At 36.8% G+C, this 17,122-nt stretch overlaps 1 protein-coding gene across 1 annotated transcript in view; it reads left to right on the top strand.

The window, feature by feature from the left end:
- Positions 1-17,122, top strand: part of CNTN3 (contactin 3) — a 331,855-nt gene that overhangs the window by 94,213 nt on the left and 220,520 nt on the right. Inside the window, exon 3 of the mRNA XM_045063248.1 lies at positions 15,892-16,018. Coding sequence (XP_044919183.1) covers positions 15,892-16,018 — 127 coding nt within the window. The remainder of the gene's footprint in view (positions 1-15,891; positions 16,019-17,122) is intronic.

The following is a 17,122-nucleotide window of genomic DNA, read 5'->3' as shown; positions in this document are numbered from 1 at the left end:
TTGGGCTCTACACTTTGTGCCAATTCTGCTTGAGAGTCTCTCTGCCTCTGCCCCTCCGACTCCCTTGATCCTCCCCATGCACTCCCCCGACTCAGGCTCTCCCTCTCTTTCTTTCTCATGTAAATAAATAAACCCTTAAAAAAGGGGGGGGGGCTGAGTTACCGGAGTGCATATCTTTTAAGGAAGAAATACTTGGTAAGGAAGAAAGAAAATACATTGATAACAGTAATCTTTGATAAAACAGGGTTCTATTTACATCCATACACATGCGTATAGTTTTGTATATACACTTGTGTATTCCAGGCCATGCCCATCTTGTAAATGAGAACAGTGTGGCTTATTGGGGCCCTTTTCCCTCCAGTCACATGACCAATTCATGACTCAGTGGCTTCTTGACCTAGATTGCCTAAATTTCCCCCCTATGAAGCTTTGAACTGCACTAAGCCTTTCTTGGGTACGGTGTGTTGAACATTGGTCCTTTTACAGAAAGAACCAATGTTTCCTTCTGGAGAGTATTGTTTTTGACCAGTGTTCAGAAGATAGGTGTATATGTGCATGACAGCCTAGGTGTACATTGGAAGGATATGTCAATTAAAAACACTTCTGTATATTTGCTACTTCTTCCAGCTACCCTTAAGGTGAAGAGCCTTAAGAGAATGGATAGAAACTGAAGCGTCCCAGGGTGGTTGGGCTATTGAAAGTGGTTCTTTCAATACTGAGCTACTCTAAGTCAAAATACTTGACACTTCATTAGTAATATGTAACCAGAACTTGCCTTGGTGTGCCAAATGGCTTAGGAGATCAGAATCCCATTTGTTTTTCAATGGGATTGATCATTGATAAGTCCTAGTCCTGGCTTCTGTGTCTATTTTGTCTTTCCCTTTAGAAAATCCTACATGGCTTTTCTGGAATGAATTGTGAGCATGTACTAATGTTATTGCTTCAAGTAACTCTTGGTGATTTATCTTACATATTGCTGAGTGTTTGGGAGATTGGGCTCTTAAATATAGTGTGCATTTCCTTCATTCCCTATTTGTACCATCTTGCTAATCATTCTATGAGTTTGATTATATAAAATACTCATGTGTGGAACTAGACCATTTATTTCTTCACTGTTCCAGTTTCAGTCCATGTCTTTAAGCTTGCATAAAAGTAATGACCACTCCTCAGTTGTCCTCACTGGCAAGTACAATGCAAGGAGTTTATGTGTTTTTCTCTAATTTCCCGTCAACTCTGTAGTATCCATTTTCCACATATTTTCTATTTTCTGTTTCCTTGAAGTCTTAAAACCTTTCTTTTTGCTTAATGTACCATTCAAGCACTCTAGCAGTGAAAAAGCCTGCAAGGGTATTCCTTGGGGATCCTTTCCCTGACTTCCTAAAGCGACCTGTCATTGACCACCCATCCGTTGAGAGCCTCACCCACACCCCCAACCCTGGCCGTTGACATGTGTAAATTAAAATCTTAGACATAAAAAACTGCCCATTCAGAGGAACCAGTTCTGCCTCTGCATTACTTTCAAATCCAAACCCCAACTCAAAACCTGCAGAATATTTTAATTTGAAAACTAGCCAGGCTCTTTGTTCTTGTGTTGTCAGTGAGCCCTAACTTCTCATGTGCCTTTTCTTTTCCCTCTCATGAATGAGATATGCAGATACAATTTAGGTTTACTTCTGCATGTTGTTTCCTTTGAACATTAGCCGACACTTTAAGTTTGAGACAATGTCAAGTGAAATAATTCTGTGATTAGATATGCATCATGGGATGCTATTTTTGATAGAGATATTTTTAAATTTCAAATTACTTTATGAGGACAGTAAGTGGTAGGGAACAATCAAATTATGTACACATCTTAACATATGTACATATCTATGTCTGTAATTTGAAGAAACTATGGGAAGAGATAGTTGTTTTATGTTTTGTGATAAAACTTTCATCATTTTCAAGCAATATCACATTACTAAATAGGTTCTAGAGTTTTTATTTTTCAACTGTGGCAAGGAGAGGCTGAGCCAGTTTTGCTAGCTGCCCACTGATTGCCAGTATTCTGGCAGCTCCCAATGTCCACAAGGAATACGGCATTAATTTCTCTGAACAGTATTAATGAAAACAAGAAGGCAAATGACTTACAGACATGGATGAAATGTTAGAATTCATCTGTTCATCAGTAAATAAGCATATACATGAAAATGATTCTGTAACCTTATTATTTATTAACTTTTTTCATTAATCAAATCATTGATGCAAGAAATGAAACTAAAATAACTCTACCATTGCACTGCATGTTTGTGAAATTTCGTGTCATTCCAGTTCTACTATTCATAAAATTCATGATACATGGTTGAGATGAAAATACTGGTGATAATGAAATGTTTGCACAACAGTCTGTATCTGAAGAGCATGTACTGAGTGTAAAACAGTGAGCTTCTTGGTCATGCTGCATTGTGGATATTTACTGCTTACAAAGAAGAGAAGAACAATAAACGTCTTATTGGCAGGGTGGGGGGAGGGGCAGGGGAAAGGAAGGCAGAAAACCTCCTATTCCTCTAGCAGCCCATTAGATTTCCCAAATGCTTCCTCTTCCAGCTTCTGCCTGGCAGCTAAGGAATTAAGCTTTTATCTTGGTATTTGACTTACTACTTTTCTTTTTATATTATCTGGGTTTACTCTTCTTATTTATGGGACCGCTGGAGACAAAAGTAATATTCCCACCTGTCACTTAAACAGGAAGCAATTTGTTCCTTTTAACTAAAAGGACAGTTAAAAAAAAAAAAAAAGGAGAGCACTGTCTCTTCGTTCAGGTAGATCCGAGCCCCTGCTTGTGATGAGTGACCTTGGGAGACTCTTACACAGAAAAATCTGTTCTTTTCTTAGACTTCATGTGTAGTGGTCAGAGGCCCATGATTTGTCTGTGGAAGGTGGTCAAGAAAGAAAACTCAAGGACCGCGGAAGTGTGCAATGGGGCACGGTGGCACGCAATGGCGTGGTGACTCCTGAATCCATATTCTCTGAACCTGTGACTCCAGTTTTTTACCTGGATTACTTTATAGGGTTTGCTGATATGTGAGAGGGACATGTGTAGGCTCCTTTTTTCATTGCTCTGGTGACTTAGTCATGGTTTATTCCAAGCATGTGAACGTTATTTGCTGTTTCCATCCTATGAATGAGGAAGGCTGATGAATGTTCTCTTGGTGGACTTAAGGAATCCAGGCCACTCTGGGATCACTTACTGCCATTGTGACATTGCTTGGTGTTGCCTGTTGACATGAAGCACTACTAAGTATTATTCAAAGAACATATGCATACTGGGGATGGTATTTCCCTGTTCACTTTTCATCGCAGTGTCCCATGGTCCTCTCGTTCTTCGAACCTCTGCAATATCAAGTGCTGTCTGGATGTGCCTCTGGGAGATTTGTAAAGGCAGATGGCAATCTGTATGTGTGTTTTTATCAGCCTTAAGTTTTCGAAGTAGAACTCCTGGGTTTTTAGTCTCCAGATCAGTTTTTCATTTCCAAGTTGTTCTTTTGTCAGATTTTAAAATACGTTCCCTGACTTTTTTGAATAGGAAATGAGAGCTTTTCATTCCCATCCTGTGAGTGTGTGGATACATGTGAATGATATTTAAGCTCAGACATATCTATAAAAAACACATGAAGGGGGCATATACAGAGCTTATTTATATGGATAATTAGGAAGAAAGGCTGTTGAACAATGTACTGCATGGGTTTCTGAGTAGCCATCTATCTTTACTTAAATGATTCTGCAGCATATACGGTGCCACACATACCTTTTTTTCCCTTTTTGCTTGCTTATGCAGCAAAGCAAATTTAGAATACTCAGTGCTGTGTCCATTATTCCTATTATGGGAGAAGAGAGAAAATAAACATTAGACTAACACTGATATAAAAGAATCTAATGTTTTTTTTTTTCCTGCCTCATGGGGTTTTTGAAAGCTCTTTCCTGCTTTTTTGGTTGAGTTTCCCATTGATACTGTTTTGGTGAGTAATTATTTGAAGACAGAAAGGAGAGTAATACCTGTTGCAGAATTGTCTCCCAGTGAGAACTGATTCAGTAGGTATTATAAAGATTCCTCCCCCCTCCCGTTTTTTTGAAGTTATCACCCTCCATAGATTAATAAGGACCTTTTGTCTTAGACATAATACTTAAAATTATTTGCTCAAACGAGATAACTGAACACAGGTGGCAGTGTTCACAGCTAGTGTGAAGATAAGGACAATGCCTTGTAGATAGGGCGCTCTAATGAGCGAAGCCATTTATTAGACTACCTTCTCATAAATTACCATTCCTCAGTTAGATGTAATCAAAAGTTTGATGCAGGCACTGAGCAAAAAGAGGCAATAGTGGTGATTCACAGACCTGTACCCTTGGGGATAAAAATATATGTTTATAAAAAATAAAAAAAAGGCAATAGTATCAAGTCTCATTTATTGTACTGCACTGCATTAAAATATTGACTATCTTTTTTTTAAAAGATTTTATTTATTTATTTGACAGAGGTCACAAGTAGCCTATCTTTTTTTTTTTTAAATATTTTATTTATTTATTTGACAGACAGAGATCACAAGAATGCAGAGAGGCAGGCAGAGACAGAGAGGAGGAAGCCGACTCCCCACTGAGCAGAGAGCCTGATATGGGGCTCAATCCCAGGACCCTGAGATCATGACCTGAGCCGAAGGCAAAGGCTTAAACAACTGAGCCACCCAGGCGGCCAATATTACTTATCTTTTAATCAAAACCCCTTTAATGCTGATATCATTCCATAACTCAGTAGCTCAGAGAACTTAAATGACTTGCCTGAAAAGGTAGATGGTAGTATTAAGGGGGGAAAAAAGCATGTCTATCTTGATGGAAAGTCATTATTCCTCCCTTAGACATATTCCTTCCTAAAGCAGGTGTTGGCAAACTTTTTCATGCAGTATTTAGATACTAAGTATTTTGGGCTTTGTGTGCCATATGGTCTCTGTCGTAACTTCTGTGCTGTTAAAATGTGAAAGCAGCCATGGACAATACATAAACAAGTGAACATATCTTGTCTTCCAATAAAACTTTATAGATGGACACTGAAACTTGAATTTCATATGATTTTCATGTGTCGTGAAACATTATTTTTTTGATTCATGGGTCGTACAAAAACAGATGGCAGTCGAATTTGGCCTATGGGTGTAGTTTATCGACCTCTGTCCTAAAGCATAAATATATGTTTTCTTAAGATCATTTTTTGGCAAGCACTTAGCTTATCATGTGCAAGGTATTTTGCAATGTGGTGTTAGGGAATAAAAAGGACATAGCTTCAGGAAAAAAAAAAAAAGACAACCTCCACAAAATTACTAAAATACAGATGCATTGGGAGAGTTATAATCCATTGCACTAAATTGCATTTCTGATAAAGTGGGATTAATTTTTGGCTGGTCTACCAAAAGATTTTGTGCCTTGAATAATAGGAGGGAAAGCATTCCAGGAAGAAGGATGGTGTAAATCAATTCAAGATAATTCGGTTGGTAAACAAAGTTATTTTCACGTAAATGTGGATGAATGTCTTGCTAAAAACCCAAGAAGTCTCACTCCCTCTGGGGCTGCCTTCTGGGAAGACTGAGTGTGTAGCTCAGTCTGTATGGAAGTGCTGAGTTTAGGATTGCCATGGGAGAAAGGAGGCCTGGTATTATTAGATCATTGATTTTTTTCCTTAAGGTTAAATTTGACTTTATACCTAATACTTTGGGATTTTTAAATGGGACCATTTAATTTAAAGGAAGGTCCCCCCACTCCCCCGAACATTTTATGACCCAAGTTTAATCATTCTGCAGGATAGATTTGGCCCAGTAGCCACTGGCATACAGTTCTGCAAACAAGAATTCTGAAGTATATGTAATGAGTTGCCTCATATACATTTCATAAAATTAAAGAATCTCGCATGTAAAAAGTCCTGGAGAGACAAGTTAACTCAGACCCTCTCTGAAAAGCAAGCATGTTTCCCTAAGGAAAGCTCCAGTTCTGAGATGAAGATAGAGAAATGTAGAGTGTGCTGGCAGCTAGCATCACATCCTGACCTTAGAAGATTTAGACTAAAATAAGAATTGCATGTTGGTTATGTGTTAACTAAATTCATGGTTCACATTAACAATTTATCATGGATTTGGGGATATTTTGCAAAAAGATCCATTTCAGGGAACAGTTAAATCTGTGCAAATGCTGACCCCTCTTAAAAGTAACTTGAAGCAACTTCTTTAGAAATCTGAGTAATAAAACAGCCCACCAATAGCTCAACTTTTTTTTTTTTTTTTTTAATTTTAGTGGCGAAAGCAACTGTTATGTCCAGAAATGGGGCTTTGTTTCAGCATTCAGAACTTACACAAGAAATGACTGGTAGAGTGCTGTTGCTTTTAAAAGTGCTGTTTATCTACAGCTTTAGTGAAGTTGCACCTGTGTACTTGTATTTTCAGTATTCAGGAGAGAGTGGAAGAATTATAGGTGACCAACATCCTGTAAATTTCTTAAACAAAAATAGCTACCTAATGATGGTAGACACCTGTGAGAACACAGTGGGCGTATTTTTTTTTTTGAGATTTATTGATGCAGTCACTTATTTTAGCTTCTATAAGTCCATATTTTTCTATGATGAATTATTTTGCAGTTGGACATGGATATTCCAGTTGGAGATGGGGTATTTGCCTAGGGTTATCTTGAGAATGGCCAAATTCTTTTTTTTTTTCTTTATATTTTTAAAAAATATTTTATTTATTTGACAGAGAGAGATCACAGGTATGCAGGGAGGAAGGCATGCTCCCTGCTGAGCAGAAAGCCATGTGGGGCTCAGTCCCAGAGCTGAAGGCAGAGGCTTTAACCCACTGAGCCACCTAGGTGCCCCTCTTTTTTTTTTTTTTTTTATCAGCATTAACATTCTGTAAAGTAAAACCATTTGTAAAGAAGCAGAAACACATATTTTGATTCTAACATTAATGCACCAAGTTTTCTAATATATACAATATGATTGGCCTGATTAGGAGGTAGAAGTGTGTGTTTAATATATTCACTATTTTCCAAAGTTTAACGACTAGGAATAACAAAAATATAAGTGAAAAACAAGTAAAGCCAATGTATAGCATGAATGGGATATGTGAGCAGAGTACACAAGAATTGTTCTAAGAATTCTGAATGGAGGAAGATTGCTAAGTGGTGATATTAAGTAGAAATGAATGAAAGAATTGAGAGCAGATTTTCCTTAGACTTCCTACATGTGGGGACCTTCTCATACTTATCACTAAATGATTCTCAAGAGTAGCGGCACCAAAAATGTGTATAGAGTATTCAGTTTAACTCATCCTCTGCAACCCTGAGGGTCTTTACTTCTGTTGTGTCAATATTGAGGAAAGCAATAACATTAACATGAGTATCATCTTTTATTCAGAGTGTTTAATATTCACTTAGAATTAGGTGGCTTAGTGGATGCAAAATGTCTAGTACAGGGCCTGGTAAGCATAAGTGTCTGTTTTATCTTCATATGTTGATGTTTGGGACTGTGCATTTGTTTAATAAGTATTATGAGGGATTTTGCCCCATATATAGAACTAAGAAACAATTTTTTTTTGGGGGGGGGAATAAAATCTGTGTTTTTATTTGCCAAGGTTACCAGCAATGCACCATAGCATTTGCTCCCCTCTCCAAGCCTACAGAGAACATAGCCATTTAGCAGGTTTGGGAAGACACTCTTGTCATTTCTACATGTTAGGACCATAAATACTCTTTCCATTTCCAAAGCAGACAGTTCTTTACCTTCACTGCCTAAGTTGGTTTAATTCCTAAATGAAGGAAGTTAAAGAAATACCTTACAGTCATCACAAATACAATAAAAAATAATAATCTAGGACACTGAGGGCAGGACAGGCATGGTTCTAGACCAGGGTTTATCAAATTGAGGATGGAAACTCATTGACGGGTAATAATATTAATGTGTACTTATGTCTGGCATTTAAAAAAAAAAAGAATAGGTTAAAGGAGATTGGGTGGAATAGAAGAGAAAAAATGCTATGGCCCAGAATGCAACAAACGTAAGTATTATTTCAAGAGACTCTTTTTTGTCACTTGTATGTGCGTTTACACACACCTGCTGTGTCTACAATAAATCATGATGAAAAATAAATTTTAGTTGTGGTTAAATGAAAAATGATGAGAGCAAATTTGAGAAATTATTTAGTAATTCAAGTTCAGGCAGTTCTGAGACCCCCCAACCCCCATCCCATAGTTCCAGACACTGGTTTTGGCAATGGCTGTCCTCTGTCCTGCTTCTGTGGGTCTCTGTACCTCCCGCACAGCCCAGCTTCATACCCTTAGTTGTTTAGAAAGAAGAAAGCAGGATCCTTGCTGGGAAGAGGGAGCTAGATAGTATTTTATATACACAGACATTTACAAACACTGTGCTGGCTTCTGCTTACTGAGGTGTAGGCAAGAAACAATTATGCTGTTTTCTACTTTATGAGATTACACTGCAAAAATACTACAGAATGCAATCACCAGCTGGTATTACTTCTTAATAGCTTCTCCATTACAACTGATTTATAATAGAAATTCTCTATTGTATAGTTATTTTTTCATAGAAACAATAGCCTTGAAGTGGAGTTCATTATGAAACATCCTTTCTAAAATACATGAAGGGAATCATGCCTGGGCCCCAAAGAGCTTTGACCCAATCTCTTTGGCAAACAATAGAAACCACATACATAATAATCTATTAAAACCTTTGAGGGGAGGATGTCTAAGAAATGTTTTTAAAAGAGTTAATTAATGAAGTCTTCAATTCAGTATGATTGGTGAGAACCTTGTGAATTTGCATATATCAGAGATGTTCAGTGAAAGGTGGTATAATAGAAAGTGGGGATGTAAGTGGATATTTTTTAGGCACATGAGCCACAGATTGTACACTCTTGGCTATATTGTGCACACATGACACACTGCATCTGAAAGTAGCATTGTAACTTTTTTTTTTTTTTTGGTCATGTGGACTTGCTATTAAACTATCTAGCAAGGAAGGTATAACTCTGGGCTGGGGATTATGGAAGGATGTCAAGGAAGTTCAAAAGCACTAGAACTCACATTCATATGGAGACAAAACATGAATTTGAATAAAGAAAGCCAGAAAGCATTATGAAAACATTTTCATCTGCAAAGACTTCAACCCATCTGCTAAGCCTTTAATCCTCACATACATTATTTTCTGCAGTATAACAATGAAGTGGTTAACTGTTTCATTCAGTTGTAAAGGACAGTTTACAAATCAGAAATGCAGCCATTGGCTAAAAGTATCAAAATTAAATATTGGGCACCCTCAAAATTCTCCCACATTCTCTTTTACTCAAGTATTGTACAAAGTGAATATTAATCCAGTGAAATAGATAACTTTCATCAAAATATATGATTAGTTCACTAAACAGAAGTGCTAAAATCCAGATATTTTAACTTTGAACACAACTATAATGTGCGTATATGTTTATGGGTGTGGTCATCTGTGTGTGTGTGTGTGTTTTAAAGACAGGCTGCAATGAAAGAAAAATGCAATTTTTTTGCTAAAAATTTGTCATGACTTGGAAAGGTTCTTCCAGTCACAGGAGGATTTTTTTTTATTGAACATTCATTTCCAGCACCTGTAAAGCTTAAATAGTCCTTTTCAGTTTTTAATTGTCTAATTATTGCACATTGCTTCCCATGCAGTTTCTTTATTTCTGTTTATGGACAAAACGTGAAACACAGATTGAGCAAATCAGGTAGTAAAACCATTAATTTAGCAAATTAAATAATTTTTATTGCTTTCTATTGGTCTCTATTATGCTCTCATACTCCAGGTGTCTGCCATTCTCCAGCACTTTTTCTTATAACATAATTGCTTGATAACATTTCCAGATGTGGGAAATGGATAAATTAGTTATTCCTGGTAAGCATTTTCTTTTTCTTGTTCATCTTAAGTATACTGTATTGCCTTTTCCCTTTTTTTCTAGCATGTTAGTTATAGTACATTCAGCTGCACATGACAAAAACCCATTAGAGGTTTATTTTTCTAATGTGATGTTTGGGCTTATTTGGTTCATGTTGGTTTAGGAACTCAAAGATGTGAGGGCTCTGGGTTTGCTTTTCTGTGATATATATATTTATTCTCCCTCATGGTGTCTTCATGGCCATAGGGGTTCCCAGCATGACCTCCTTCCTCACACGATAATTTCCATATCAGAAAGGAAATGAAGCAAATTCAGCATTTCCTTCATATTTTTTTGTTTTGTTTTGATTTTTTCTTCAAAATCAGTATAGAGACTCTTTCCTAAAATCTTTTAGCAGGTTTTCTCTTACCTCTTGGGATAGGTGAAATTAAGTCCCCCTCAAAACTTGGGTGTTGAAGTCTTAATCTCCAGGTCCACAGAACATGACTTTTTGTGGACATAGGGTCATGGCAGATGGGATTAGTTAAGATGAAGTCATTACCGTGGGCCCTAATCTATTATGTATCCTTGTAAGAAGAAAATTTGGACACAGAGACATGCATAGAGGGAAGAGGACCTGATGAGACACAGGGAGAAGTCATATACCTACAAGCCCAGTTGACAGGCTTGGAGTAGATTCTTCCCTTATCACCCCCTGAAAAAACCAGTCCTGTTTACACCTTGATTTGAGACTCCAAGTCTGCAGAACTGTGAGACAGTAAATTCCACAAACAACTCAGTTTGTGGTGGTGTGTCATGGTGGACCTCACAAACTAATCCACCCCTCTTTTGTTGCTACTGGTCTCCTAATCCAGTCCTCCTTGTGCACCTTGCTTCACAGTCAAGAACTACAGAGTGTTCTAGGAAGGTAGTTTATCTTTTGCTTTCTGTATCTTTAATGAGAGGGAAATTTTGAAGACAACGAAAAAGAGTAGTTAAGAGAGGTTGAGTTATGAACCACCAATGCCTGCTACAACTAGTTTTTCATATACTGTGTTTGGCCTTCAAATATTTGTTAAAGAAATGAATTAAGATTGAATTCTTTATCCTCCCTTGACTTTGGGAGAATATAAATGGAATTTTATTTTTGTCACTTCTATTTGTTTGGGATTTTGTAGCTTTAAGCTACTGTTGAAAAAAAAAAAAGATGCCCCACTGCTAGAAAATGTTTCCATATTTGTTTGTTTGTTTATCTGTAGAATTGTAGGGCCTAGAATACAGATCTCATCTCATTGGTGACATACTACTTTTATTTTCTCTGACCCAGTCTTGTGCTCCCTTCTGTTTGGTTTGGATGCCTTATAAATAAATTGACTATTCCTTTCTAGCTCTACCTTTTCTTAAATTCTGCTTTAAGTAGCAGTGCCCACCCTAGCTCCCTTTTTGGATTTACCCTCTTCATTTCAAAATATCCTTCAGTTTTGCATCCTGTAGATGTGATGTAAATAAGTGAAGGAAAATAGGATATGCTCTCCTTTTTCCATAGCAATGTCAGAGATACCATCATGGTCTTTTAGGAATTTTATTTCTTTTAGTAAAAGTAATCCAACTTCCTGGAATGCTTTGTCTGTTTCTCCTTGTCAGCCTTCATAAAAATCGTATGGAGTATGACTATTAGAATTGATTGGCCACAGTTTGATCTTTTAGGTGACATTACCTTAGGAGCTCATAAAGCTTGTACTTACATTCAAAGGTAGTTATTCTGAGTAGCCCATGGGTGTTTGGGGGGGAAAAAATAACACCTCAGGATTGGACTTTTGGACTTATTAGTCCTGTTCGGAAATGTTATATGCCCTTTATTTTAGGCTGTAAACGTAAAATGGAGCTTTGGAGCCAGGCTAGCATATCAAAAAATGCCCCTGTCACAGAAAGTAAAGTTTAGCATCAATCTAAATGTTACACTGAATCCATTTCGTTAGCCAGGAGGCCCCCTTCTGTTCTCAGCCAAGCAGCTTTTCGCTGGTTATGAATATCCATGTGAATCGTTAAGGTTCTGTCCTTTTGAGGATCAAAATTCATTTTGAAGAAAATGAAACTTCAGAATCTCTTCCTTTCAAGTTTATGTTGCTAGCAAGAGATGACAGCCTTATACCCCAGCATCTCTATTTCCCTCTGGTGAAGCAAGAGTGAGTAGTCTTTGTTTCTTTTCAGAGTATGAAGCATGGACTGACCTGTCAGATATGATTATTAATTTGTACTTCCATTTTAGGAGGCTTTTGAATGGCTGCTGATGGTTTAAAAAACCTTTAGGAGCTTTAAATTTCAGAAATGGTGTGTATGTGCCTTACAGGCTGGGAACTCCAGTGTTATCCGGAAATACTGAAGTTGAAATAGCAAGCTGATGGTTAATTTTGCCTTTGACCATATTTAGAACTGTGTGGTTTACTGGAAAGGGAAACACACCAAGAATAGGGCTATTAGGGTCTGCTACCAGGTCTCCCACCAAAAACAAAAACAAAAAACCAAACCTGTATTGCCAGGTTGGGTTATTTAACTGCTCTGTGCCTCAGTTTCTGCTGGGGAGGCCAAATAACTATAAGATGAAAACACAAGCTCTGAATTAAACTCTTGGTTTTATCAATCACTAGCTGTAAAAACATATCAGCTTTATATAGAGTTATTGTGAGAATTCCTTCATTCATCTTATTCATTCAATACATAAATACAGAATACCTGCCATGTTCTAGGAGTTGGGGATACAACAATGAATTAGATGCAAATAACAAGAGCATATGCGAACATGTATAATGTCTACATAAAGTGAGATACAGCGAGATGTGCTTTGGAACCTCTGTGCAAGGTGGAAATGAGAGGTGGGTGGGGGGACATGTAAGCTGAGCGGATGACATTTATGCTGACTTCTGAATGACAAAAGGAAATCTGAGCACAAGAATAACAAGGGTGGTGGAGGCTGAGCCCATGTGTGGCAACAGTCAGCATGGCCTGCGAGACATAGACAAGAACGGCGCTAGACCTCATAGGGTAGAGGGTAGGGTCAAACATAGCCTGGGAATAAGGAAAGCAAAGTTTGTAATTTCCTCAGTTCAGTGCCTGGCACATAAATGTTAGCAAATTACCTGTGATTGTCATTCTCTCAAAAGGGTGTCAGAATAAAAAGGTTTATGGTTATCTAACACCTTCATTTAAAATTAATAATGGTCTCTAGAGAAGAATTAGAGTATCATTTGGGATATGACTTGCGTTAGAAGATGATGGAATGGACATTTGAATTTTCATTGTAGTCATTTGTAGGAAAATTTGTTAAAAAATACACCTTTTTTTCTCTTTTTCATTGAAATCACCCCCTTCTTATCTTGACCTGATTTTCCTTCTGTCAGTTTCTCTCCCCAGCTTACCTGGGATTTTCAAATCTATGCTATGATATTACTCTAATATTGTTTTTCAGCTCCCCATATATAAGTTTGTCGGAACAAGGATGCTATACCATTCAATACATAAATACAGAATAAAATAGAACAAAATAGATTAACCACTCTAAGTAAATCAAGAGCTATTAAACCAGAAAAAAAAATGCTATGGAAAATAGAAACAAATAGAACAAAATAGATTAACCACTCTAAGTAAATCAAGAGCTATTAAACCAGAAAAAAAAATGCTATGGAAAATCCACCATATTTGTAAATATTTACAAATAGGCATTAAAATTATTTTCAACTTTCTAAGACAGTAAATTTAATTAATGAAGTCAATTGTCATTTTTGTATTTATTTGTTAATTTTTAATGCATTAAACTTACTTAGGGGTGGGAGAATCAGAAAAATGACAACATTGGATTTTTTTGATTATGGGTATTAATAGCTATTTCAAAATCTATTTCTTCTGAAAGTTCTCCCTTTTTATGAAAAAAGGTGAGAACTTTTTCCTAGTGGTGTTTCCCCCTCAGAGGTAAATAAAAACTGGGGGCTAGAGAGAATAGCAGCCTGATTTCTTAAGGTATGGCTGGTATTAGTAAGGATTAACTTTGTGGTGATGTTGCAGTGAAAAGGGTATTCATATTCAGCTAGACTTTAAGGTTTGAGTGCACAGTCTCTAGACTACCCTAGGTCATCTAAGTTACCCTAAGGTATTTCTAATACCAACTGCAAGTTCTGGCTTTGATAATTTGCTAGAGAGTCAGACAGGAGTCACTGAAAGCTAATGTAATTATGATTATGGCTTATTATAGGGAAAGGATACATGCTAAAATCAGCCAAAGAAAGAAACCCATAGGATAGCATCTGGACAGTAAAGCTAAGCTTTTGTTGTCCTCAGGATGAATAAACCTCCTGTCATTGATGTATGTGCCTTAGTAAGGAAAGACTCTGGCCAACCAGGGAAACTTACCAAGCCTCAGTGTCCAGGGTTTTTACTGGGGCTTCATTACATAATTAGTGACTCATGATGGCTCATGTAGTTGAGCTCAGTTGCCCAAGTCATCTCACACCTCATGACAAAAATCTCCCACCATCAGTCACAAATTGGTCTTTCTGGTATGGCCAGGCCCCATCCCACAATGTGAGGTGTGGCTGGTCCCACCCTCAGATCCAAGGTGGCCAGACCCCACCCCAAACAAAGGCATTCCCATCACAAATGGCATAAGTTACCTGCCAGAAGGTGAGGGCAAAGACCAGATGAAGGGCAAGGCTTTTTGGAACATAACAGGAGGGTTCACTGCCTGGGTTCTGGACTCAGATGTTCTAGGGTGTGTACCTTCTGCAATGCTGTGTGAACTTGCCCCGTCACCTAGCTACTTTTAGACCCCATGCTTCTCTTCTATTCATTAGGAATAATGATCTCTCTGAAGATTAAAGAACAGATATGGCCACATAGGTTTAATGCACTGGCACCAGCGACTGCTGTTTTCATCATGTCAGTGATTAGTTTCAGTATCATGTTATTTTATTATTCTTGTTATTATGGTAAACATTTCTTGGGAATGTTATTACTACTTGTAGTTGCCAAAATATAAGTTCATAGTTTCTGGACTTTTTTTGTTGCTTTTCTAACTTCTTTTCTTTGTCTGACTACTTGTGAGCTCTCTTTGTTTCTTAGTCTGTTTATTCATTCTTTGCTTCAGTAGGAGTTCCTCCTATTTTACTGAATGCTCCCAAGATAGGAGAGTAAAGAATTTTATTTTCTTTTTTCTTTTTTTTTTTTCCCCTGTGAGTTTGTTTGTTTTCAGAAATGCTCTGGCAATGATTGTACAACTAAAGTGGCATAAGCATTTGTTGATTGCATTACCTCATTCCTTTTTAAATTCATAGCACAAAGACAGGTTTTTATTTTTGTGTATATGTGGAAATTCTCAGAAAATATTTGAGTTTTTTCTTTAAAAGATACTTTCAAAGATACTTCCTTAGGGTTATCTCCTTCTCTTCACTTGGTTAGTAATAAAGTGGAAATACCACCAAGTGCTGAGTGTTTTGAGGTCAAAACAGAAAAAGAATATTGTCAACCTTCAGATTCGCATACATGGCAGATTTTATGAAAAAGATCATGCTGAGGTATTCAGCTAGTCTTGGTGAAGACCCTTAGGACAGAAAGACCTTCTGTAAAAGAATATTCACCAGTGAAAATTTAGGTAGAGTTTATATTATAAAAAGTAATTAGTATCGCCTTATTTATACTTTAAAGGAAATTTATTAATGTGGCAATGTTTTTCAATACTAGTTTTCATTGTTGCATACATGTTACTAGGCTGTCAGCTGTTTCACTGATGCTCATTAGCAAACCACTGCCTGCAGAGTGTGTTCTGTGGACAAGGGAGGCAATATCTGCTTTTTCTTTTTTTTTTTTTGAAAGAGCAGATACTTTTTACTTGTTTTTCTTCTTTGATTCTAGAATACAGATTTTGCGGTACCTTTTACTTACTATGATTGTTTATTTTGGATGTCTCCCACCCATACAGGTGAGCTGCTCTTGCAAGGTCCAGTGTTTATCAGAGAGCCCAGCAACAGCATTTTCCCTGTGGGTTCAGAGGATAAAAAAATAACTTTAAATTGTGAAGCAAGAGGCAACCCCTCACCTCATTACAGGTACAGTGACAAGTTTGCAAATCCAAATTATGAAACAACAATGTGGCAATTGTAACTTTTTTTTTTCTGGTTTCAGTATATTCATAGCATCATTAAGAAAGAATACATGAAACTGTAGTTGTATGTCATGATCAGCAGATGTCATACATAAACATTTGGATCCCTACTGTCTATATTTGATTGATTATTCACTTTGCAAGAGTTCTTGATTTAAAGGAGACACAGTAGAATCTCTTAAATAAACAATGTCCTATTTACTCATTTATAGTGCAATTTAATGTATAAACGTGTTTATATGTAGTCATTGGAATCATATATATGCATTGTGGGGACAAAACCAGATGTTCCAAAGGTATTTAGAAATCATAGTTGAAAAAAAAAATACTTTTTAGCGTTTAGACTTCTTCCTCTACCATTTTACTGACTATGTGTTTGAAGATTCATTAAGTCTAGAAGAATAAAATAACTTCTTACTAAAGTAATTTTAATTATTCCTGGAGAGAAATTGTATTTGTTTAGTAGGGTTTTTTTATGTAAAAGTATGTGTTTTTCAGATTATGTGAATATTTGTTCACTGAAAACCTTCAAACATCACAGAAAGGTGTAAGGAAGAAAGAAGAAAAAAAAATCTGAATTCCCATCACCTTAAGATAAAAGTATTAACGTTTGGGGGACAATGATAGCTTATTTGGATGGGATCGTATTTACTTTTTTAAAGAACACAAGATTAACAATTTTTACTGTTAGGTGTGCTTAGGTGACCCAATTTAATGAAGAAATGAATTATTTATAAAGAGCATATGCTGCTTTCATATAAGTGGCTACGAAAAAGTGCTTGAGGCACCTTGAAAATAAAATGCTCTTTTGAATACTGTGAGCGTTTGTCTTGAAAACTCTGTTTACAGTATTAGTTTCTTGGCAAAACCTTTTCTATAACCTGCAGAACAAGCACACTTCAGCCTGTATTAATAAAATTCTAAGTGTTTAGAGTAGTCATATAGATCTTATTGAACTTCTTTTGTTTTCTTAATCCATGTAAGTAATAGAAGTCGACATTCCTTGTTAAATTGGGTCAACCTTGGGTTAGAAGGTAGACCTTTGTAT

Source organism: Mustela putorius, unplaced genomic scaffold (genome assembly GCF_011764305.1).
Source record: "Mustela putorius furo isolate JIRA1106 unplaced genomic scaffold, ASM1176430v1.1 tig00003850_pilon_pilon_pilon, whole genome shotgun sequence".
Lineage (NCBI taxonomy): Eukaryota > Metazoa > Chordata > Mammalia > Carnivora > Mustelidae > Mustela > Mustela putorius.
This window is presented reverse-complemented; position numbering and strand designations above follow the sequence as displayed.